Genomic DNA, 26,752 nt, shown 5'->3' with positions numbered 1-26,752 from the left:
TATCTTGAGCACTCATTCTTGATGTTCTTCAACTCCAAATGAAAGCAGAACCTGTAGGTAACAGAGGATGTACAAACCTGACAGACATTTAGCTTTCATGTTATCTATACTTTTCATCAGCATGTGAGTACTAAGATTATGATTCAGTCCAAAACCTGGTAATGTCATTTTCACTTTACTTACCAGAACTGGAGGGCTAAACTTAAATTTGTTATGAAGATTCTACGTCGTTTTTACAACTTTCCTTATGGGGTGTATTGTAGTGAGTATGTCAAGCCCATGAGGGAAGAGGCACATCATTGTAGTATGCAGTCTATCAGATAATGAAGCCTATCTACAAACGAGGATGGTGCTTCCTTTGTATTCCTTTTGCTTCTAAGATCATTATTAACAGTGCATTCTCTGAAGCATTGTAGTTACTAAATTTCAGGTTTTTGCAGAACTTTAAATGGCTACTTTCAGGTACTTGGTAATTGCTTCCATCTCGTTGTGCATCAACCAGAAATGTACAATGACACCTTAAGCTAAAATTGAAATAGTAATGATTTCCACTAGAGCTGGAATTTGTCTTTCTCTGACGGTTGAGACCTTGGTCCAAGAACAAATATACTTATCTCTCAGTTCGTCTTGAATATTTTGGAAGTGTTCAGCAATATGCAAGTGAATTGTTTCCAAAGGAATCTGCATATTATCGTTGTCTTAATCTAGAGCAATCATTGACTTTCTGCCCAATGCTCTGAATAGGTTTTCCAGAATGTACTCTAGGAACATAATGCAAGTTCGTCAACCTGCCCTTGTCTCATTTTTGAGTAATGAACTTCCATCACCTCAGATGTTGGGCTCTGGAATGAGCAAACACCCTGGCTTGCAGGAAATAAGATTTCGACCATTGGAGATGAGCGAGTGAATCACTCTTGAATGTTCTGTACCAGTTCACAGGAAGGAATTTTTCATACTGCCTTTTTTCAGCACCGAACTTGCACAAGTATTGGTAACCTTTGACACTTGGCAAATTCAAAGTGATCTTCGTGGGCTAAAGAAAAAATTAGTTAGCCTTAGGGATACTTTCACCCTGAGCAAAGCTGTAGCAGAATCATCAGGTTGCTCTTAGCAGCAAGTTTTTCCACTATAAAGCAATTCCCTTTAATTTGTCAACCACATCTGATGCAGTCCTGTCAGCACCAGTTGTTTAATATTCCTTTGGTTTGCACCAACATGTATTTGGCAAGCAGTTAGTTAATGAGGACTGAACAACTGGAGTAGAGGAGAAATGAAAGAAAAGAACATTAGTAAATCTAAGAAAAACTTTAGAAAATCGCTATATAGCACAGTGTATTAAAAATCTTAGTTGATCCTTATCTGAAAGCTTGTCTATATATAAAACCTACTATCATCCAGTTTTCAGATTGTATTTTTGTTGCAGCTACATATTCTGAAAGGATGACATCTTTTCACTCTTGACCTAGTCACAGTTACCTTCACTTGATTTTCTTTGTAGCTGTTTCAGAAATGCTACTGCTTTGCATGAGGTTATTGTAGGCTTATTTTCATTTCACTTACAGATCTCCTTGGTAAGGAGTTCATCGAGCAGGACATTGCAACTGGACGATCTTAGTTGGCCTCAGTCAGAAAGATCACAGTTCTTTCCCCAGAGTTCACAATCAGAAGTGCAGTTTGTGTGATTATTGTAGGAAGAGGGGATTATATGCAGACTTTGTCCTGGGTCAGCTGGTCAGGCACAACACCCATGTTTGGATGAGGTTATTTTGATAAAATAACCTTTTTATTTTCCATGGTTATTGTCTTTGCCAGTCTGTGGCACACCATGACTTTGGTGCTTAGTTGTTAATTATTAGTAATTAATCCTCCTTAGATTGTTAGCTGAGTTATGGAAATGTAATGGGGGTTATATATCAGTATATTTAAAACTAGGGGGTTGAAGAATTATACTTATAAAGCTATTTCGCACAAGTTAAAATGCTGTTTAGAAGTTTTATAGCCTGCAGTCCATGCGCTAGATTTGAACTCTACCTTTTTTGTGCTGACAGCGTCCAGGCCGCCTCTGATCTTGCAGTCGCCGCCTCCTTACACCTCTCCCAGAGATGCCCCACCTGATATTCTGCTGGACTCCCCAGACAGGATGGGAAGCAAGAAGAAAAATAAAAAGGCTAAGCTCACCAAGGAGGATAAAGAACAGGCAGATAAGACTGCTATGTATGACATTGTCAGCTCTCCATCTAAAGACTGTACAAAGCTCACTCTGAGGCTGACTCGAGTTCGAGATCAGCAGGATGATATGCTCCTAAACATGGACAGCAGTACAGAGAATGAGGCAGAAATGAACAGTATGCAATTCCCAGAACAGACTGCAAAGCAGCCAGGGACTCCTAATGATATCCATGGCTCAGTGAACGTTTCTGGGCAGTGTGTACCACAACAGGAGCAGGCCTTTCTTCAAGCACAGCAGGTCCCTGTCTTACAACAGAACACTGCAGCTGGAACAGTGAAAACAACACAGTCACAGTTACAGCCACTGCAGCAACCTTCACAACAGCAGACTATGACACCATACGATGAGGTAGAATTGGATGCTTTAGCAGAGATTGAACGGATAGAGCGAGAGTCTGCAATGGAGAGAGAGAGATTTTCCAAGGAGGTACAGGATAAAGGTGAGATTTTAATGTGTTCAAGAGAATCTTGTGGTTTTTTTTTAAAAAAAGGAAAAATGAGGTATCAAGTTACTCTTCCCTTTAGCCTTCCATGTTCTTCCCTTTCCACCCCAAAGGAAAGTTCAGCTCACCAGTGATGGCAGAGACTGGCAAGGAGCTTGTTGTCAATGCTGTTGTATCTTGCAGCTAGGAGGTCCTATTTGTACTTTTGTGAAGGGCTGCTGCTGTTGGTGAGTTTTGGAATACTCTTGAAGGTCCTACCAGAGTCCAGTCTCTTCACATTGGTTTGACGATGTAATCGCAATTCAGAAATGTAGAATTTGGACTAAACGCTTGCACTGTACGTTTACTGAATTGTTTTGTCAGGTTTAAGTAGATTCCTTTTGTTTTTAGGTTAGTCAGCTGCTTTTTGGAAAAGACTGGATTGAATGCTGTGTAATATTGAACCTCGTCCTTTATTTTCATTTCTTTATTGTACACCCGTGACACTTTCTTATTCCGTAGATGTTTAAAGAATACACCCAGATGTTAGTTACCAAACAGTAAACTTAATTAATGTACTATGATGCAGCATAAAATTTAAACCAATGCCTCGGCTTGCCCCTCCAGACTAACAGTGTACGCCATACTAGACAGCAAGAATCGTAACAATCTTTATTTCAGCAGAAATGGGTGCCCGTTTCCAAAGGTGCATAGCGTCCATTACATGAGACTTCAAGTTAGATTTGACAGACTCGGGGCATGAGAAGTGCTGGAATTGTTCTTGGTGCTGCCCGATACCATTTTCTCAAGTGACCACGAAAGCTGTAATACTTCTACATGCACAAATTGCTAATGCTGTAAAGTTATTCAAAACTTTTGTGTGCTATTCTCCACTAGCAAGCACTCTTGTAATGTGTGGTAGTTTGCATCTTCATTCTTGGGTTACTTAGAGAGTGTGCATTTCATCTGTGCACTCAAGATTACAGGGGTTTGACCTTCTTGGTCATTTGCCCCATGTGAATAAATGTAACTATTAATGCCACATCCAGCAGAAGTTCTTGGATGAATCAGATGAACTTATCACATGTACAATGAAACATACATTGAAAAGTGTCGTTTGTGTTAACGACCAACAAACCCAAGGATGTGCTATGGGCAGCCCGCAAGTGTTGCCACAATCCATTGTCAACAGAGCATATCCACAATGTTTAGCAGAACAACACCAGCAACAACAACAGCAGAAGAACAAAAGAAGATGGCAAAATAAGCTCTTTTCTTCTCACCCACCCACCCACTTACATGTACTTCTGGTCACTCTCGTCTCTGGAATGTGAATTTATGTGATTGTCTTTTGTTTGTATAAGGTAAATGATTTCTGAGCAGTAATTAGCTGTGATTTTAAGCTAATTTTTGATCTATGCAAGTACAGTTTGCTTATGAAAATAGCTCTACCTGCCTGTTGCAAGGTCTTGCAGTAAACAGCAGCTCTGAATTGCCTAATTCTGAATCTGCACATGGCATTGTGCAGTGTAAAACATTGCTGTTCTGCTGTTGGGTCTGCTGGATAATTCATTCGTTGAGCATAACAAGGCGAAATTTGAACTTTACACCAACAATTCATCTTGGAGAACATTAAAAAGAAAATCAGTATGCTTCTCTGAAAGAAATGGTACTCAACAAAACAGGTGTTTTTTTCTCCCCCGAAGGATGTAACTAGTAGAACAGATAACGGAAAGCCAATGGCCATAGAGTCATATAGAAATAAGCTGTTTGGTAAAACTGGCGCATACTGACTGAGATGCCCATCTAAGTTAGTCCCATTTGCTCATGTTTGACCCACTTTCTTTTCCTATCCATGTATCTGTCCAAAATCTGTTAAATGTGGTTATTGTACCTGCCTCAGTCAGCTCCTAGACAGCTCATTCCATATATTGACCACCCTCCGTGGGGAATGTTGCCCCTGTGATTCCTGTTAAATCATCTTTCTCCTCGCCCCCCCCCCATCCTCCTAAGATAAATCTATGTCCCATTGTTTTTGATTCCTTCACCCTATCAGCATGCAAAATTATGCATCCTGGATTGGAGATAATATATTGCCATGATTGACAGACATGAAATAAAACAAAAATAGAGATAGAGCTGAAGAGTGAGTGAGCCAATGTGAAAATAATGATGGTTTCAAATTAGACTCTTTGTAGGATTGGGGAAAGTGCAATGATGTTTTCTGGTCCAGAAGATTGAGACCAGATGGAATCCAAGGCAAGTTGACTAACTGGATCCAAAATTGGCTAGGTTTTGTAAGGCAGTGGGTGCAAGGATGCTTTTTTGATTGCAAGTCTGAGTAGTGTTGCAACTCAGGGTTGCTGCTGGAACCTTCACTGTATGTGACATAAATGTTCTTGGACGTGAACGTAGGTGATATGTCTAGTAGGTTTGCAGAATATACAAAAGTTGGATCAAATGGATTTAATGCTGACACGTGTGAGGCCATACATTTTGGGAGGTCAATTTTAAGTAATTAAGTAATGTTGACTTATAGATGCTTTTAATATCTAAAATATCCTGACAGAGAAGCTGATAGTGGAATCAGATTCAATTAACTTGAGTTTCCTAGATAGTGGGCAGGTTTGGGGAGCTAGGAGAGTTACTCGCTGCAGTACTCACTGCAGCTGACCTGCTATAGTGGCCACATTGTGTATATGACTAGCTTAGTTTCTGGTCAGTGGAAACCCACTGAATATTGATAGTAGGGGATTCAGTGATCCATTGAATGGTAGGGGGTATTGGCTAGATTTTTCCTTTGGTGGACATCATCATTGCCTGGCAAGTATGGTGCGAATGTTACTTGCCACCTATCATTCCAGGTGTGGATATTGTCCAGGTATTGCTCTACTTGGTTGTTGACTGTTTCACAAATGGTGCTAAGTATTGTGCAATAATCCCAACATCTGCTTCTGACCTTAACAATGAAAGGGGGCCATTGATAAAGATGGTTGAAGCTTGGACACTGAGGAACTGTTGCAGAGATGTCCTGTGGCTGAGATGATTGACCTCTAATCAGCAAGACTATTTTCCTCAGTGCCAGGTATAATTCTAACCAGCAGAGGATTTTTGCTCTGATTCCCCTTGGCTCTACTTTAGCCTGGGCAACTTGTACTGGAACCATTTGGCCAAAGGTGTGGCAAATCGTGGAACACAAGTCTTTGGTATGATTGCTGGAGTGTTGTTTGGGTCTGTAGCCGTGACTGAATCCCATGCCTTTGGTAGATTCTTGATGTCAAGTAGATTAAAATGAATTGGCATTACGTTGGGGACCACTGGTACCACTTAGCACTTCTGAAGTTTCTTGTAAATGTTTCAGCTTCCTCTTTTGCACAGATGCGCAGAGCTCCCTATCACTGAAAATAGGAATATTTGTTGCAGTCTCTTCCGGTGACTTTATTCCCTTGTCATTCATGACTGTAGAGCTTAAAGATGATCTGCCGGTTCACTGATACATACTGCTTATGCTGAATGCAAGTGGTTCTGTCTTGTAGCTTCACCAGGTTGATTTCTTGTTCAGAAGTATACCTGGTGCCATTCCTGATATGCTCTTCTGTATTCTTCACTGTGCAAAATGGATCCCCTGGCTTGATGGTGATGGTAGAGCAGGGGATCAGTTGGCACAGACTATGATCCAGTACCTTTCTGCTGCTGATTGGCCATAGCATTTCACGGATGTACAATCCTGAGCAACGAGACCTGTTAGTCTGGCCTGTTTAGCATGGCATAGTAACTCGCAATATGATGACGTGTATTTCCAATGTGAAGATGAGATTTCTTCTCCACAAGGGCTGTGTCTGCTGCTGTTGTCATGGGAAGATGGAGCTGCGACAGGTAGATCAAGTAGGCTTTTCTCTCGATTCCCTCACCCCTGCTGCAGACTGAATCGAGCAGCCTGGCCAGCAGTTGTGCTACTGAGCCACTTTTGGTGTGGTCATTGAAGCCTCATCCATAGTATTTTACAAGACTACAAGACATTGGAGCAGAATTGGGCCATTTGGCACATTGAGTCTGCTCCATCATTTCATCATGGCCGATCCATTTCCCTCTCAACCCCATTCTCATGCCTTCTCGCTGTAACCTTTAGAACCTATCAACTTCCAAATTAAATACACCCAATGACCTGGCCTCCACAGATGCTTGTGGCAATGAATTCCACAGATTCACTACCCTCTGACTAATGAAATTTCTTCTCATGTCTGTTCTAAGTGTGTGTCGCTCTGTTCTGAGGCTGTGTCGTCCGGTCCTAGATTCCCCCATTATAGGAAACATCCACTCTATCTAGATGTTTCAACATGCAATAGGTTTCAATTAGATTGGCCCTCATTCTCTTAAATTCCAGAGAGCACAGGCCCAGAGACGTCAAACACTCCGCATATGATAAATCTTTCATTTCTGGAATCATTTTCATGAACCTCTTTGGAATCTCTTTTCAACCCTCTCCAATGTCATCACATCCTTCATAGAACATAGAAATCTATAGCACATTACAGGGCCTTTGGCCCAGAATGCTGTGCCAACCATGTAACCTACTGCAGAAACTGCCTAGAATTTCCCTAGCACACGTCCCTCTACTTTTCTAAGCTCCAAGTACCTAAATAAGAGGCTCCTAAAAGACCCTATAGTATCCAACTCCACTGCTGCCACTGGCAGCGCATTCCACGCACCCACCACACTCTGTAGAAAAACTCACCCTGACACCTCCTCGGTACATATTTCCAAGCATCTTAAAACTATACCTCCTTGTGTTAGCCATTTCATCCCTGGGAAAAGGCCTCTGTCTATTGACACAATCAAGGCCTCTCATCATCATATATACCTCTATCAGGTACTTCCCATCCTCTGTCGCTCCAAGGAGAAAAAGCCCAGTTCACCCAACCTATTTCCATAAGGCATGCTCTCCAATCCAGGCACCATCCTTGTAAATCCCTTCTGCACTCTTTCAATGGCTTCCACATCCTTCCTGTAGTGAGGTGACCAGAACTGAGCACAGTACTCCAAGTTGGGTCTGACCAAGGTCTTGTATAGTTATAACATTACCTCAGGGTTCTTGAACTCAGTCCCACGGTTGAAGAATGTTAACACACTATACGGCTTCCTAACAACACTGTCAACCTGTGCAGCAGCTTTGAGTGTCCTATCTACATGGACCCCAAGATTTCTCTGATCCTCCACACTGCCAAGAGTCTTACCATTAATATTATATTCTGTCTTCAAATTTGACATACCAAAATGAACTACTTCACACTTATATGGGTTGAACTCTTATCAGCCACTCCTGAGCCCAGTTCTTAATCCTATCGATGTCCCTCTGTAACTTCTGACAGCCCTCCAGACTATCCACAACACCCCCAACCTTTGTGTCATCAGCAAACTTACTTTACCCACCCTTCTACTACTTCATCCAGCTCATTTATAAAAATCACGAAGAACAGTGTCCCAGAACAGATCTCTGCCGAACAGCGTTCATTACCACCCTCCATGCAGAATTCCCTTTCTTAAACAAGGGAACAATATTTGCAACCCTCCAATCCTCCGGTACTACTTCTGTCCCTATTGATGACATAAAGATCATCGCAAGAGGCTCAGCAATCTCCTCCCTCACTTCCCTGGGGTATATCGTATCCGGTCCTGGTGACTTATCCAACTTGATGCTTTCCAAAAGCTCCAGCACATCCTCTTTCTTAATATCTACATGTTCAAGCTTTTCAGTCTGCTGTAAGTCATCCCCACAATTGCCAAGATCCTTTTCACTGGTGAATACTGAAGCAAAGTATTCATTAAGTACCTTTGTTACCTTCTCCCACTCCATGCGCACGTTTCCACTATCCACCTGATTTGCCGTATTCTCACAAGGCTCATCCTCTTGCTCTTCACATATAGAATGCCTTGGGATTTTCCTTAATCCTGTTCACCAAGGCCCTTTCATGGCCCCTTCTGGTTCTCCTAATTCCATCCTGAAGCTCCTTCCTAGCAACCTTGTAATTTTCTTGAACTCTCACAGTACCTAGTTTCTTAAACCTTTTGTAAGCTTTTCTTTTCTTCTTGACTAGATTTTCTACATGCTTTGTACACCATGCCATCCTTTAACCCTGCTATCCTTTCCCTGCCTCAATGGAACATTCCTATGCAGAACTCCATACAAATGTTCCCTGAACTCTGCCGTGCATTTCCCTGAAAACATCTGCTCCCAATTTATGCTCCCAAGTTCCTGCCTACTAGCATCACATTTCCCCCTACCCTAATTAGATGTTTTCCTGAATTGTCTGCTCCTATCCCTCTCTAGTGCATTGGTGAAGGAGATAGATTTGTGGTCACTACCTCCAAAAGGCTCTCCCACGGAGAGATCTGACACCTGACCAGGTTCATTTCCCAATACTAGATGGAGTACAGCCTCTCCTCTAACCTTATCTACATATTGCATCAGGAAACCTTCCTGAACACACCTAACAAACACCATCCCATGTGCTAAGTATATGCCAATCAATATTAGGAAAGTTAAAATCTCCTATCACAACAACCCTATTATTGCACCGTTCCCGAAACTGCCTCCCTATCTGCTCCTCGATATCTTTGTTATTATTGGGAGGTCTATTAAAACACACTCAGTATAGTTATTGCCCCTTTCCTGTTTCTGACTTACACCCATTCTGACTCAGTAGACCATCCCTTCATGACTTTACTCCTTTCCTGCAGCCTTGACACTATCCCTAATTAGCAATGCCACACCTCCGCCTCTTTTGACTCCCTCTCTGTTCTTTTTGAAACATATAAAGCTTGGCACACTTAGCAGCCATTCCTGTTCCTGAGACATCCAAGTCTCTGCAATGGCTACAAGGTCAGAGTTCCACATATTGATCCAAGCTCTAAGTTCATCCACCTTGTTTATGATTCTCCTTGCATTAAAATGAACACATCTCAAACCATCAGGCTGAGTGCATCTTTGCTCTTTGCTTTAACATTTGCCTATCCTTCCTCACAAATTTGCTATAAACAGTCTCTACTTGTTCTCCAACCTCCCCACCCTCTGCCTCTTCGCTTCGGTTCCCACCCCCCTGCCAATCTAGTTTAATCCCTCCCTAGTGGTATTAGCAAACCTGCCCAGGATATTGGTCCCCCCCGGATTCAAGTGCAACCCGTCCTTTTTGTCTAGGTCATACCTGCCCCAGAAGAGGTCCCAGTGATCCACTGCTTCAATCCTTCAGCCACATATTTATCCTCCATCTCATTCTGTTCCTATACTTACTGTCATGTGGCACAGACAGCAATCCTGTGATTACTATCTTTGAGGTCCTGCTCCTCAGCTTCCTTCCTAACTACCTGTATTCTGCTTTCAGGGCCTCCACCCTTTTTCTATCTCTGTCATTGGTGCAACCTCTGGCTGCTCACCGATTTCAGGATATCGTGGACGTGCTCAGAAACATCATGAATCTTGGCACCGAGGAAGCAAATTATCACCGTTGTTTCTTTCTGGTACCCACAGAGTCACCTACCTGCCCCCCTAACTTTAGCATCCCCTATTTGTGCTGCCATCCTCTTCCGTTCCATAACCTTCTAAACCACAGGGCCATACTCAGTACGGGAGGCACGCCACTGTTGCTTCCCCCCCAGTTAGGTCATCCCCATCCAACAGCACTCAAAATGAAGTACTTATTGTTAAGGGAGACAGCCACCGGGATGCTCTCCACTACCTGATGTCCTCCCTTTCCTCTCCTGATGGTCACCCACTTATCTGTCTCTTGTAGCTCCAGGGTGACTACCTGCCTGTAGCTCCTGTCTATCACCTCCTCACTCTCTCTAACGAGCTGAAGGCCATCAAGGTGCAGCTCGATGCATCTGGCGCAGATGTGGCCATCATGGAGGCTGTAAGTCTCCCGGACATCCCACATCTGACACCCAGAACAGAAAACTGGCCTTGCAGACATACCCACTAATCTTTTGGTTGGGGTGGGGTGGGAAGTAACCTACTTCACTGAAGCCCCGATGAGCCAAAGACCTACTACTCTGACTTGCACTACTTCTAAGACCGCTCCATTAGACAATGTCTCTCTTTTACTTAGGAACTTTCACAGCGTCCTTCCTTCAATAAGGGGCCTGAATCTGCTCAATACCCCAAATGAGGTCTCGCCAGTGCCTTGTAAAGCCTTAGCATTATATCCTTGTTTTTAAATTCTAGTTGTCTTGAAATGAATGCTAACGTTGCATTTTCCTTCCTCACCACCAACTCAAACTGCAAGTTAAGCTTTAGGGAAATACAAAATTCCAAATGTGGTCTAACCAGAGTTTTATAGAGCTGCAACATTATCTTGCTCTATTGAAGTCAATCCTCCAACTAATGAAGGCCAACATATTCCTCCTTAATTAACTTATCCACTTATGCTGCAACTTTGAGGGGCCTATGGACATGGATCCCAACCTCCCTCCGTTCCTCCTCACTGCTAAGAATCCTGCCATTAGCCCTGTATTCTGCCTTCACAGTTGACCTTCTGAAATGAATCACTTAACACTTTTCCAGGTTGAACTTCATCTGCCACTTCTCAGTCTAGCTCTGCATCCTGTCAATATTCCTTTGCAACCTGCAACAACTCTCCATAGTATCCACAACGTCACCAACCTTCATGTCATCTGCAAATGTACTAACTCACCCTTTCACTTCCTCATCAATGTCATTTATAAATAAATCACAAGGAACAAGGGGTCTCAGAACGCATCCCATCAAATACCACTGGTCACTGAGCTCTAGATAGAGTACTCTCCATCTCCCAACATCCTCTGCCTCTGTGGCCATGCCAATTCTGAATCTATGCAGCCAAGTTTCCCTGGCTTCCCTGTCTCCTGACTTTTTGATGAGCCTACCAAGGGGAATTTTGTCAAAAGCCTTATCCATATACACAACATCCACTGCTTGGCCTTCTTTGTCTCTTCCTCAAAATAAATCTTCAGTTACAGCTGGTCTCTGAAATAGTCCAGTGGAACTACCAGATTATTTTAAAATCTGAGTTGATTCACTTTAGGGAAGGAGATCTGTTTTCCTTAACCAACACTGATCACTGCAAATTACTTTTAACTCTCAGGCAGCAAATGCAGGTATCATCAGTGAGACTGTCCCATCACCATTTTTAAAAATTCCTTCACCTGTCTCCAAATTGTGGCTCAGTTCACATTTTACCTGCGCACAGTTTTCTTTGTTGCTTGGATGGTTTTTCTCTTAGTGTAACTTCATTGTGGTTAAAGTTTGACTATGAAGTAACCAACTCTGTTCTAATGTTCACGTCAATATATTGTTCCTCAACACTAGCTGTACAATGGTTTGTTCTTGTATTCTGTGCCCTTTTCTGTAAATCATGTTGGCTGAGATATTTTGATTATAAGCACAAAAGAATGGCTAAAAACCGTTTGAAAAGTACACCATACTTCAGTCTTTATTTCAAATAATGTATTCTTGAATCTTAGAGTTGCCACAGAGTTACTGAATAAAACATAGAAACAGGTTATTTGGCCCTGCTGGTTTATTTAGACTAAGCTAGTCCAACACTCAGTGGCCACTTTATTAGGTACCTTCTGTAGTTAATAAACTGCCCCCTGAGTGAATGTTTGTGGTTTTCTGCTATAGCCCATCCATTTCAAGCTTCAGAGGTGTACTTCTCCATACATAGTAATGGAATTGGTGAAGAAGGCGAATGCAATGTTGGCATTCATTTCTAGAGGAATAGAGTATAGGAGCAGGGGTGTGATGTTGAGGCTCTATAAGACGCTGGTAAGACCTCACTTGGAGTACTGTGTGCAGTTTTGGGCTCCTTATTTAAGAAAGGATGTGCTGACGTTGGAGAGGGTTCAGAGAAGATTCACTAGAATGATTCCGGGAATGAGAGGGTTATCATTTGAGGAATGTTTGACTGCTCTTGGACTGTACTCCTTGGAGTTTAGAAGAATGAGGGGGGACCTCATAGAAACATTTCGAATGTTGAAAGGCATGGACAGAGTGGATGCGGCAAAGTTGTTTCCCATGGTGGGGGACTCTAGTACGAGAGGGCATGACTTAAGGATTGAAGGGTGCCCATTCAGAACAGAGATGCGAAGACATTTTTTTAGCCAAAGGGTGGTGAATCTGTGGAATTTGTTGCCACGGGCGGCAGTGGAGGTCAAGTCATTGGGTGTATTTAAGGCGGAGATTGATAGGTAGATACCAGGGCATTAAAGGTTATGGTGAGAAGGCGGGGGAGTGGGACTAAATGGGAGAATGGATTGGCTCATAATAGAATGGCGGAGCAGACTGGATGGGCCGAATGGCTGACTTCTGCTCCTTTGTCTTATGGTCTTATGGTAACTTGATTTACTGTTATATTCTCGTCAGCTTCAACCAGTCTGACCATTCTCCTTTGAACTTTCTCAGTAACAATGAGTTTTTGTCCACAGAAATGCTCACTGGATTTTTTTTGCAATGTCCTCTGCAAACTCTAAGGACTGTTTTATGTGAAAATTCCAGGAGATGAGCAGTTTTTCAGATACTCGAACTGCTCTATCTGGCACCAACATTCCACAGTCAAAGTCATTTAGATCTCATTCCACACAAAGATGCACGCTTTGGCCTTATTTTCTCCCCAGTTACTCCTTTCCCCTTAATATCCTTAAATTCTGTGGACACAATAGTCAAATATGATTTTAACTTTTACCAGTGTTTAGTCACAACCCAACTGTCCAAAAAAAATCTGTATAATTTCTTGTGCTTGTACTACAATACGAAAATGAAAGTCAGCTTTATTTTCTTTTTATTTTAGATAAGCCCTTAAAGAAACGGAAGCAAGACTCATTTCCTCAAGAGACTGCTGGAGGAGCTGGTGGTGGTGCTGCTGCAAGTAGACCTGCACTTTTGGTCAGTATAGATCTACAACATGCAGGAAGGACTGATGGACAAGCAGTGCCTCCTCTAGATTCAGACAGTGTGAAGAAATCGTTGGAGTTGGTGCGACAGGCCACAGAAGCAACTTTAATTTCACGGCAGGAAGATGCAACTGTGGTATTAAAACCCAAGCCAGAAAGTCATTCGGCAGTTCCCAGGAAGAAATCTGAAAACGAGGGCCAAAAGGATGATGGTCAGAAAATTGACAGCCGACCTGATGTCATTAAGTCCAGGTCAGAAACACCAAAACAGAAGAGTGAGAACCAACCAGAGACACCAAAAGCAAAGCATGAAAGTAAACGAGATATTTCTAAATTAACGCCAGAAAAGAAACCTGAAATATCAAAACATAAACATGAGGGAAAATCAGATCATACCAAAACAAAAATTGAAAATAAATCAGAAACACAGAAAGCGCGACATGAGGGACGGCAGAGTTCAGACACTCCAAAGGATAAACGAGAGCTACAACAGGAGGTACAGAAACAGAAAGTGGATGAGAAAAACGATCCTGAAAGAGGTAAAATGGATCCATCAAAGGTCAGGAGACCAGAAACCCCCAAACTCAGTAAAACTGAATCTGATAATAAACCAATACGAAATGAGCCTGCTAAACATAACCGGACAGAGTCTTCGAAGTCAGTGCGGTTAGAAAGAAAGGGATGTTCTGACTCTGGTGACAGAGGCGAGCGAGGTGACAGAAATGAACGCCGTTCACCAGAAGAGCAGAGGTTGCGATCAGAAAGTCCCAGGGTTAAACAAGATAGTAGAGATCCTGGAAAAATAAAGCCTGATGTGAAGGATCGATTTGCTTTAAAGCAAAGTAGGAGATCAGACATTCCATCTGCATCTTTGAGCAATAAAGAGAGAGATGACCGAAGATCAGATGGGAGCAAAGTAAAATCAGAGAACCCCAAACCCCTTTCTGATGAGAAAGAAAAATTTCCGAGCTATCTGCTGGGGGGAGGAAGGTCTGATGCACTTAAAAACTTTGTTATTCCAAAAATCAAGCGGGATAAGGATGGCAATGTTTGCAATGAGCAGAAGGAATTGAGGAAGTCTGTGGATAAGAATGAATTAAAATTAAAGGTAGAAAAAATAGATCCAGTGGAGGACCTGAAGAAAGTGATCAAGCCTGTTGTGGTTCTCCATAAATTACCTTTTGATAAAGTGCAGAAATTTATCAAAGATAATGAAGACAAAAATGCATCAAGAAGCTCCAGCAAATCGAAGAGTAGACTACCCTCTAAGCCAAATAAAGGTACTAAATTTACTTTACCTGATGGTTTAATTATAGTAAGCCTGGTGTAGTTGAAAGCATAGTGTGGAGTAAATTTATCTGATCTCTCTAAACATTCAGTAGTGTTCAATAATGCATGCAATGCACTCTAGTGGCAGAACCTTGCCACAGCTGTTTACGGAATAAATTTTAAATTGTGCACCTGCAATGTATTTCAGAAAGGAACCAGGCATTGCTCTGTCATTTACTTCCCAACTGATTTCCCCTCTCTCAACACAAAAAAATGTCAAATGTTCCTAGTCACAAAGTCAGTGTTGGAGAAACTCAGCAAGTCAGTCAGTAACAATGGAGAGGAATAAACAGTCAACATTACAGGTTTAGACCCTTCATCGGGACTGGAAAGGAGGAGGAAGAAGCCAGAATAAGATGGTGAGGGAGAGGGGAAGGAGTACAGCCTGGTAGGTGATAGGTGAAAGAGGTAAAGGGCAGAAGAACATAGAACATTGAAATTTACAGCACATTACAGGCACTTCGGCTCACAATGCTGTGCCTACTATGTAACCTGCTCTAGAGACTGCCTAGAATTTCCCTAGTGCATGACCCTCTATTTTACTAAGCTCCAAGTACCTATCTAGGAGGATCTTAAAAGACCCTATTGTATCCACTTTCACCACTGCCACCGGTAGTGCATTCCATGCACCAATCTCTGTGTGAAAAACTTACCCCTAATATCTCCTTGGTACCAATTTCCAATCACCTTAAAACTATGCCCTCTCATCTTAGCCATTTCAGCCCTGCGAAAAAGCTTCTGGCTATCCACATGATCAATGCTCCTCATCATCTTATACATCTTTATCAGGTCACCTCTCTTCCTCCATTATTCCAAGGAGAAAAGGCCAAGTACACTCAACCTATTCTCATAAGATACGCCCTCCAATCCAGGCAACATCCTTGTAAATCTCCTCTGCACTCTTAAGTATCCACATCCTTCCTGTAGTTAGGTGACCAGAACTGAAAACAGTACTCCAAGTGGGGTCTGACCAAGCTGTAACAGTACCTCATAGCTTTTGAACTCAATCCCACGGTTGATGAATGCCAACACACTATACCTTCTTAACAACACTGTCAACCTGCTCAGCAGCTTTGAGTGTCCTGTGGACATGGACCCCAAGACAGCTCAGATCCTCCACATTGCCAAAACTCTTGCCATTTATATTATATTCTGTCTTCAAATTTGACCTACCAAGGTGAACCACTTCACACTTATCTGGGTTGAAGTCCACCTGCCACTTCTCAGCCCATTTCTGCATCCAATGCAGAAGAAGGAATTTAATAGGAGAGTGGACAATGGGATAAAAGGAAGTAGTGATGGATAGGTGAGGAGAAAAAAATGAGTAAGAGGGGAGCCAGAGAAATAATGTTTCTGGTATTATGACTGAAATTGTTCCCAACACCACTTGTGAATTTAACAATTGAATCATTTTGCATCATACACAATTTCAGTTACAGTTCTTGAGCAACAGTTTTTCAAAAACTCTTAGAGACATAGTCATAGAAAAATATAGCATAAAAGCAGACCTTCAGCCTACTTAGTCCATACCAAAGCACTTAAACTACCTACTCACATCGACCTTAACATAATATGATTAGGAGTTGTCAGCATGGCTTTATGAAAGGCAGGTCATGCCTTACATGCCTGATTGAATTTTTTGAGGATGTGACTAAACACATTGATGAAGGAAGAGCAGTAGATGTAGTGTATGTGGATTTCAGCAAGGCATTTGATAAGGTACCCTATGCAAGGCCTATTGAGAAAGTAAGGAGGCATGGGATCCAAGGGGACATTGCTTTGTGGATCCAGAACTGGCTTGCCCACAGAAGGCCAAGTGGTTGTAGACGGGTCATATTTGGCATGGAGGTGGTGTGCCTCAGGGATTTGTTCTGGGACCCTCTACTCTTCGTGATTTTTATAAATGATCTGGATGAAGAAGTGGTGGGATGGGTGAGTAAATTTGCTGATGACTCAAAGGTTGGGGGTGTGAATAGTATAGAGGACTGTCACAGGGTACAGTGAGGCATTGATAGGATGCAAAACTGGGCTGAGAAGTGGCAGATGCAGTTCAACCCATGTAAGTGAGGTGGTTCATTTTGCTAGGTCAAATATGATAGCACAATATAGTAAGACTCTTGGCAGTGTGGAGGATCAGAGGGATCTTGGAGACTGAATCCATAGGGCGCTCAAAGCTGCTGCACAGGTTGACTGTGTGGTTAAGAAGACATACAGTGCATTGGTTGTCATCAAACATGGGATTGGGTTTAGGAACTGAGAGGTAATGTTGCAGCTATATAGGACCCTGGTCAGACCCCACTTGGAGTACTGTGCTCAGTTCTGGTCGCCTCACTACAGGAAGGATGTGGAAACCATAGAAAGGGTGCAGAGGAGATTTACAAGGATGTTGCCTGGATTGGGGAGCATGCCTCATGAGAATAGGTTGAGTGAACTCGGCCTCATCTCCTTGGAGCAGCGGAGGATGAGAGGTGACCTGATAGAGGTGTACAAGATGATGAGAGGTATTGATCGTGTGGATAGTCAGAGGCTGTTTCCCAGGGCTGAGATGGCTAGCACGAGAGCGCACAGTTTTAAGGTGCTTGGAAGTAGGTACAGAGGAGATGTCAGAGGTAAGTTTTTTATGCAGAGAGTGGTGAGTGCATGGAATGGGCTGCCGGCGATGGTGGTGGAGGCAGATACTATAGGGTCTTTTAAGAGACTTCTGGATAGGTACATGGAGCTTAGAAATATAGAGGGCTATGGGTAACCCTAGGGTAATTTCTAAGATAAGGACATGTTCGGCACAGTTATGTAGGCTAAAGGGCCTGTATTGTGCTGTAGGTTTTCTGTGTTTCTTTATTGTTTCTATGACCTGCACTGGGACCATTACCATCCATACCCCTACCATCAATGTTCCAATCCAAAATACTTTTAAATGTTGAAATTGAGTTCGAATGCACCACTCTTGCTGGCAGTTCATTCCACACTCTCACAATTTTGCCCCATATAATACTTTTGCACTTAACATATCTGTTGAATCCCTTGGGATTCTCCTTCATCTTGCCTGCTAGGGCAATTTCATGCCTTCTTTTAGCCCTCTTGATTTCTTAAGTGCTCTCTTGCATTTCTTATATTCCATAAGTACCTCATTTATCCTTCCCTACCTACACCTGCAATGCACCTCCTTTTTCTTTCTTTAGGAGGACCTCAATATTTCTTGAAACCCAGGTTCCCTAAAACGACAGGCACATACAAACTTTGTACTCTCAAGATTTTATTTTTGAAGGCCTCCCACTTACCAAGTACACCTTTGCCAGAAAACAGCCTGTTCCAATCCACACTTGATACATCATTTCTGACGCTAAATTGGCCTTTCTCCAATTTAGGATCTCAACCCAAGGAGCAGACCTGTCTTTTTGCATATTTACTTTGAAACTAATGGCATTATGATCACTAGATGCAAAGTGTTCTATGCAAGGTTCTGTCACCTGTCCTTTCTTATTCCCTAAAAGCAGATCAAGTATCGCATGCTCTCTCGTTGGGACTGTCACATACTGATCAAGGAAACTTTAATGATCCCATTTGACAAATTCTATTTCATCCAGTCTTTTTACAGTATGGGAGTCCCAATCAATATATGGAAAGTTAAAATCACCTACTATGACAACCTTCTGTTTCTTGCAGCAATCTGTGACCTCTCTGCAGATTTGTTCCTTTAAGTTCTGTGGAGTGTTGGGTGGTCTATGATATAGCCCCGTTAATGTGGTCATACGTCTCTTATTCCTCAGCTTATTCACTAGATGAATTCTCCTGTCTGTCCTAACTGAGCACTGCTGTTCAGTCCCTCCCACACTATTACATCTAAAACAATGGAACCCCGGAATATTGCCACTCCTTCCCCCCCCCCTGCAACCAACTCATAATATCATAATTCCATGTCTTGATCCGCCCTGAGTTCATCTGCCTTTCCTATGATACTTCCTTGCATTGATATATATGCAGATCAGGACATTAGTCTTAACCTTTTAATTCCTGACTTTGAGGTTTCAACAACATCAAAGTGAGGTGATAGGGAGTATATAGGCAGGTATTCACACGAGAGCCTGGGGAGACAGATAAGTGGGTAACAGTGAGGAGAGGGAAGGGCAGGAGTCAGGCTAGAGAGCACCCCTGTGGCTGTACACCTTGACAATAAGTACTCCTGCTTGAGTACTGGCAATAGTGGCTGCACCTCTGGCACAGAGTGCCTGTGACTCAGAAGGGTAGGGAAAGGAAGAGGGTGGCAGCAGTGATGGGGGACTGTATAGTTAGGGGATCAGACAGACAATTCTGTGGATGTAGGAAAGAAGCACAGATGGTAGTTTTCCTCCCAGGTGCCAGGGTCTGGGATATTTCTGACTGTGCACACGGTATCCTGAAGTGGGAAGGAGAACAGCCAGAGATCGTGGTACATATTGGTACCAATGACATAGGTAGGAAAAGGAAGGAGGTCCTGAAAACAGACTACAGAGAGTAGGAAGGAAGTTGAGAAGCAGGACTACAATGGTAGTCAACTCAGGATTACTGCCTGTGCCACGTGACAGTGAGTACAGTATAGGAATAGATTGAGGTAGAGGATAAATGCGTGAATGAGGGATTGGAGCAGGGGGCAGGGATTCAGATTTCTGGATCATTGGGATCTCTTTTGGGGCAGGTGTGACCTGTACAAAAAGGATGGGTTGCACTTGAATCCCAGGGGGACCAATATCCTGGTGGGGAGATTTTATAAGGCTATTGGGGAGAGTTTAAACTAGGATTGCTGTGGGGTGGGAACCAAGCTGAAGAGACGGAGGAAGAGGGGGTTGGCTCACAAATATGGAAAGCTTGGAGACAGTGGGAGGATTGGCAGGTGATAGAGAAGGAACGCGCTCCAGACTGATGGTTTGAGATGTGTCTATTTTAATGCAAGAAGTATTATGAACAAAGCAGATGAGCTTAGAGCATGAATCAGTACTTGGAGCTATAAGGTTGTGGCCATTACAGGGACTTGGATAGGTCAAGGACAGGGAGGCAAAAGAGGTGAGGGCGTGGCACTGTTGATCTGTGTCACTGCTGCAGAAAAGAGGAAGACATGGAGGGATTGTCTATGGAGTCTCTGTGGGTAGAAGTTAGGAACAGAAAGGAGTCAATAACTAGGTGATTTTTATAGACCACCCAGTAGTAACAGGGACATCAAGGAGCAGATAGGGTCAGGAAAGGTGTAATAATAACAGGGTTGTTGTGGTGGGAGATTTTACTTTCCCAAATATCAATTGGCATGGCCCTAGAGCGAGGGATTTAGCTGGGGTGGAGTTTGTAAGGTGTGTTGAAAAAGGTTTCTTGACACAATATGTAGATAAGCCTGCAAGGGGAGAGGCTGTACTTGATCTTGTATTGGGAAATGAACCTGGTCGGGTGTTAGATCTCTCAGTGGGAGAGTATTTTTGAGTTAGTGATCACAACTATCTCCTTTACCATAACATTGGCGAGGGATAGGGACAGAGAAGTTAGGAAAGTGATTAATTAGAGTAAGGGGAAATATGAGGCTATCAGGCAGGAACTTGGAAGCATAAATTGGGAACAGATGTTCTCAGGGAAACGTATGGAAGATATGTGGCAAATGTTCAGGGGATATTTGCGTGGAGTTCTGCATAGGTATGTTCCAATGAGACAGGGAAAGGATGGTAGGGTACAGGAACCGTGGTGTACAAAGGCTGTTGTAAATCTAGTCAAGAATAAAAGAAAAGCTTATGAAAGGTTCAGAAAACTAGGTAATGATTGAGATCTAGAAGTTTATAAGGCTAGCATGGAGGACTTTAAGAAAGAAATTAGGAGAGCCAGAAGGGTCCATGAGAAGGCCCTGGCAGACAGGATAAAGGAAACCCCAAGGCATTCTACAAGTATGTGAAGAGCAAGAGGATAAGGCGTGAGAAAATAGGACCAATCAAGTGTGACAATGGAAAAGTGTGTATGGAACCAGAGGAGATAGCTGAGGTACTTAATGAGTCCTTGCTTCAGTATTCAGTACGGTAAAGTATCTTCGCGATTGTAGCGATGGCTTACAGTGTACTGAAAAGCTTGAGCATGTAGATATTAAGAAAAAGGATGTGCAGGAGCTTTTGGAAAGCATCAAGTTGGATAAGTCACTGGGACCGGATGAGATCTACTGTGGGAGGCGAGGGAGGAGATTGCTGTGCCTCTGGCGATGATCTTGCATCATCGTTGAGGACGGGAGAGGTTTCAGAGGATTGGAGGGTTGTGGATGTTGTTCCATTATTCAAGAAAGGGCGTAGAGATAGCTCAGGAAATTATAGACCAGTGAGTCTTACTTCAGTGGTTGGTAAGTTGATGGAGAAGATCCTGAGAGGCGGGATTTATGAACATTTGGAGAGGCATAATATGATTAGGAATAGTCAGCGGGTCATGCCTTACGAGCCTGATTGAACTTTTTTGAGGATGTGACTGAACACATTGATGGTACGTGTGCTGGTTTGTGCTATTTTTCAGTAAGGTAGAGCAGTAGATGTAGTGTATATGGATTGCAGCAAGGCATTTGACAAGGTACCCCATGCAAGGCTTATTGAGAAAGTAAGGAGGCATGGGATCCAAGGGGACATTGCTTTGTGGATCCGGAACTGGCTTGCCCACAGAAGGCAAGGAGTGGTTGTAGACAGGTCATATTCGGCATGGAGGTCAGTGACCAGTGGTGTGCCTCAAGGATTTGTTCTGGGACCCCCACTCTTCGTGATTTTTATAAATGACCTGGCTGAGGAAGTGGAGGAATGGGTTAGTAAATTTTCTGATGACACAAAGGTTGGGGGGGGTGTTGTGAATAGTGTGGAGGACTATCAGAGATTACAGCGGGACACTGAGAGGATGCAAAACTGGGCTGAGAAGTGGCAGATGGCATTCAACCCAGATAAGTGTGAGGTCTTTCATTTTGGTAGGTCAAATATGATGACAGAATATAGTATTAATGTTAAAACTCTTGGCAGTGTGGAGGATCAGAGGGATCTTGGGGTCCGAGTCATAGGACACTCAAAGCTGCTGCACAAGTTGACTCTTTGGTTAAGAAAGCATACTGTGCATTGGCCTTTATCAATCGTGGGATTGAGTTTAGGAGCCGAGAGGTAATATTGCAGCTATATAGGATCCTGGTCAGACCCCACTTAGAGTACTGTGCTCAGTTCTGGTCGCCTCACTACAGGAGGGATGTGGAAACCATAGAAAGTGTGTAGAGGAGATTTACAAGGATGTTGCCTGGATTGGGGAGCATGCCTTTTGAGTGAACTCGGCCTTTTTTCCTTGGAGCGACGCAGGATGAGAGGTGACCTGATAGAGGTGTATAAGATGTTAAGAACATAAGAAATGGAGCAGGAGTAGGCCATCTAGCCCATCGAGCCTGTCCCACCATTCAATAAGATCATGGCTGATCTGTCTGTAAACACAGCTCTATCTACCTGCCTTTTCTCCATAACCCTTAATTCCTTTACTATGTAAAAACCTATCTAACTATATCTTAAATATATTTAGTGAAGAAGCCTCAACTGCTTCCCTGGGCAGAGAATTCCACAGATTCACCACTCTGTGGGAAAAACAGTTTCTCCTCATCTCCTAAATCTCCCTGAATCTTGAGGCAATATTCCCTAGTCCTAGTCTCACCTACCAATGGAAACAACTTTCCTCCTTCTATCTGATCTATCCCTCTCAAAATTTTGTATGTTTGTGTAAGATACCCTCTCATTCTTTTGATCTCCAGAGAGTATAGTCCCAGGCGACTCAATCTCTCTTCATAGGTTAACCCCTTCATCCCTGGAATCAACCTGGTGAACCTCCTGTACACTGCCTGTAAAGCCAGTATATCCTTCCTCAAGTATGGAGACCAGAACTGCACACAGTACTCCAGGTGCGGCCTCACAAGTACCCTGTATAGTTGCAGCATGACCTCCCTGCTCTTGAATTCAATCCCTCTAGCAATGAAGGCCAACATTCTTAAGGCGTTGATCATGTGGCTAGTCAGAGGCTTTTTCCCAGGGCTGAAATGGCTAGCATGAGAGAGCAGAATTTTAAGGTGCTTGGAAGTTGGTACAGAGGAGATGTCAGGGATAAGTATTTTACTCAGAGAGTGGTGAGTGCGTGGAATGGGCTGCCGGTGACGGAAATGATAGGGTCTTTTAAGAGACTTCTGGACTGGTACACGGAGCTCAGAAAAATAGAGGGCTATGGATCACCCTAGGTAATTTTTTTTTTTGTAGTTTATTTTTTTATTGAAGTTCCTCAAACAAACATTTCCATAAGATGTATTTCAGATACTGTACATATATATCATATAATCATATTTGTTACAAATCTCCACAATATTTATCTGAGGTATACACTTATAGAAAGGGGGGAAGAAAGAACAATCGAAAGAAGAAAACTATGTACAAAGTAGGGAGTGATTTTTTTTACAACATATTCATTGACTTGTGAGAATAAAATCAGGCCTATGAGGTGTTACCTAGTTAAACCATTTTTCCCAGTATGAATCAAATTGTTCCAACTTATGATTAACAAATGCTGTTATCGTCGCCATTTTGTAAATGTCCATTGTAATTTCCATCCATACATTTAGTGTTGGGCTCTCCTGTGATAACCATTTCCTGGTAAGGGTCTTTTTACCAGCCATCAGCAGATTATTCATTAAATATTTATCTCTTTTCAACCATTCTTGAGGTATATACCCAAAATATATGGTCTTACTCTCTAAGGGTATTTCACATTTAAAGATGTCTTGTAGGGCATTATGTATCCCACTCCAATAGTCTTTGATAACGGGCCATTCCCAGAAAATATGATAATGGTTTGCATTTTGTTTTCCACAATTTCTCCAGCAAACAGGGAGGTTGGTATCATAATGGGATTTCTGAGAGGGTGTAATAAAATATCTAATCAAGTTTTTCCACCAGAAGTCCCTCCATTTCTGTGAACTGGTACACTTGCATTGATACCTCCTTATTATTGTCCAACCTTCCTCAGATGTTATTATCACTCCTTCCTTATCGCATTTTGTTTTAATGTATGAAGTTGAATGTGTTTTAAGATTTGACAAACCCTTATACACGCTTGAAATGATTCTACTACCGTTGTCTGAATTATATGCTTTTCCAAATAGCTCTATCAGACATGTACTTGCCTTGGTTACATACTGTCGCATCTGTAAATACCGATAAAAGTCTTGTTTTCTAGTAAGTGTTTCTCTTTGAGCATTTCAAAACTGAACAATGTTCCTTCTTTTATTATATTGCAAATAGCTGTTATTCCTTTAGCTGTCCAGCCCTTAAGTGTAGCATCCAGTCCATTTAGCGTAAAATCCGAGTCATATGCACACCATTTAAGAATTGCAATGTCTCTCTCTAGTTTGTATTCTTTTATAAAAGTTTTCCATATTTTAAGAATCCACTTCACCCATGGGTTATCAATAGTATTTATGTAACTTTGTAGGTTGTTATCAGCCAAAATTGCCTGTATGGGGATGGAAAGTATCCTCTCCTCAATGTTTTTCCATTGAGCATCATATGATGGGTTGCACCAGCATATCACAGCTCTCAACTGTGCTGCAAAATAATAATTTCTAAGAGAAGGTAGGCCCCATCCCCCCTTTTCTTTGGTTAATTGCAAAGTTTTGAGACGAACCCTGGGCCTTTTACCTTGCCATATATATCTTGATAGCATCTTGTTCCATTCATTGAATTGATTTTGGTTAATCCCTATTGGTAGCGTCTGAAAGAGATATCGTAGTCTGGGCAGTATATTCATTTTAATTGAATCCATTAATCTGAGACCAAGAAAAGGAATTAGGTTCCATTTTGTTATATCTTGCTTAATTTTTTTTATATATAGGCTGATAATTGCATTCTGATAACTTTGCCAAATCTTTTGGCATAATGATGCCCAAATATTTGACAGACTCTGTTTGCCATGCCCAAGGTTATCTACTTTCAATTTCTCTTGGTGGGCTATAGTTAGAAGAAAGTAGTTGGGTTTTATCTATGTTGATCTTGTATCCTGATAATTCGCCATATTGTTCAAAGGATTCCGTCAATTTAGGTAGAGAGTGTGTTGGTTGCCCTAGATAGATCAAAATGTCATCTGCATTACAGGCCAATTTATGCTCTGTCCCTTTAATAGTAATTCCCCAGATATCTTCATTTTGTCTGATGTATTGAGTTAATGGTTCCAGATATAATGCCAAGAGTAGCGGTGACCATGCACAACCCTGTCTCGTGCCCCTTTCTAGGGTAAAACTATTAGATAAATATCTATTGATTTTAATCCTAGCAATAGGATTATTATATAGTGCCTATGTAGTTTTAATAATTGTGTCATGTAGAGCCAATCTATGTAAAACTCTGTAAAGAAACTTCCAATTAACCGAATCAAATGCCTTTTCAGCGTCCATGCTTATCACTATTGCTTCAATTTTATTTTTAAAAATATGATCCATAATGTGAAGTGCCCTTCATATGTTGTCTTGTGTTCGGCGTTGTTGTATAAAACCTGGCTGATCATTATGTATCGGTGTGGGTAGAAACTCTTCTAATCGTTTGGCCATGATGGATGTAAATATTCTATAATCCACATTAAGAACAGATATTGGTCTAAATGACCCACATTCCATTTTATCCTTGCCTTCTTTCGGTATAGCTGAGATTATCGCCCACTGTAGGTAATTTCTTAGGTAAGGACATATTCGGCACAACTCTGTGGGCAGATGGGCCTGTATTGTGCTGTAGGTTTTCTATGTTTCTAACATCTGTCTCCACAAGCTCTCCACTATCTGTTCTGGCACTTTGGATTTCATCCCATTCATCCCCTTGAGATTATAGTTAACCCCCCCATGCAGCACTAGCCCTTTTTCTCATTTGTTTAGGTACTCATCAGTGAAGTGTGTGTATGTGTGTTTATAATTCTTATTTTTCTTGTCCCAACAAAATGTAGAAAAAAATCAAAGCTAATTACTGATGTAGTTTCCTCACATAAACTGGACCATAGAACAATGTACCACCAGAGGGAGACAAAGCCCAATACTTAAAATTTCATTGGTAAAATACTTGCAGAAGTATAAAACTCTTTTAGTCTCTAGCTATTTTTAAATACTTAAGTTAGCTAATGCGAGGTAACCAGTATAGTATTTACAAAAAGAAGCAAGTAATAAAAAATCGGCCCCTCAGGCCTCCATTGTCACTGCAGTTGATCCAGTCTTGGCTTCAACAGCACTTCTCTGCTCTCTCTCCATACAGGCATTTCTCTGTAATTTGAATATAAAGCATAGAGCACCCCCTTTGCCTCACAATGTGCCAAACTAATTAAATATGTCAATTTTTTCCCTCAGTGGTATGTGAAGAATTGTGTTTTTAAAACTATCATTGTCTGTGACGTACGAGAGAAAATCTGCAGATGCTGAAAGTCCAAGCAACTTGCACAAATAGCTGGTGTAACTCAGCAAGCCAGATAACATCTACAGGAAAAAAGTACAGTCGACGTTTTGGTCTGAGACACTTCGGCAGGACTGGAGGAAAGAAGATGAGGAATAGATTTAAATGGTGGGGGGAGTGGAGAAAGCGAAACACAAGGCGATAGGTGAAACTGGGAAAGGAGGAATAAAGTAAAGAACTGGAAAGTTGATTGGTGAACAAGATACAGACTGGAGAAGGGGGAGTCTGATAGGAGAGGACAGAAGACCATGGAAGAAAGTAAAGCAGGGAAGGAGCACTAGAGGGAGGTGATGGGCAGGCAAGGAGAGAGGAAAAAGGGGATGGGGAATGGTGAAAGTTGGTGGGGGGGGGGCAGCATTACCAGAAGTTTGAGAA

The 26,752-nt window shown here is 42.2% G+C and overlaps 1 protein-coding gene across 4 annotated transcripts in view; it reads left to right on the top strand.

The window, feature by feature from the left end:
* The window catches only part of LOC134347278 (nipped-B-like protein), a 518,044-nt gene that overhangs the window by 199,998 nt on the left and 291,294 nt on the right, over positions 1 to 26,752 (top strand). For 3 of the 4 annotated variants that reach the window (XM_063049674.1, XM_063049673.1, XM_063049672.1), the window contains 2 exons: positions 2,049 to 2,669; positions 13,472 to 14,854. In XM_063049674.1, coding sequence (XP_062905744.1) covers positions 2,049 to 2,669; positions 13,472 to 14,854 — 2,004 coding nt within the window. The remainder of the gene's footprint in view (positions 1 to 2,048; positions 2,670 to 13,471; positions 14,855 to 26,752) is intronic. The other variant, XM_063049675.1, reaches the window with a different exon arrangement.

Source organism: Mobula hypostoma, chromosome 5 (genome assembly GCF_963921235.1).
Source record: "Mobula hypostoma chromosome 5, sMobHyp1.1, whole genome shotgun sequence".
In the NCBI taxonomy this organism is placed as follows: Eukaryota; Metazoa; Chordata; class Chondrichthyes; order Myliobatiformes; family Myliobatidae; genus Mobula; species Mobula hypostoma.
This window is presented reverse-complemented; position numbering and strand designations above follow the sequence as displayed.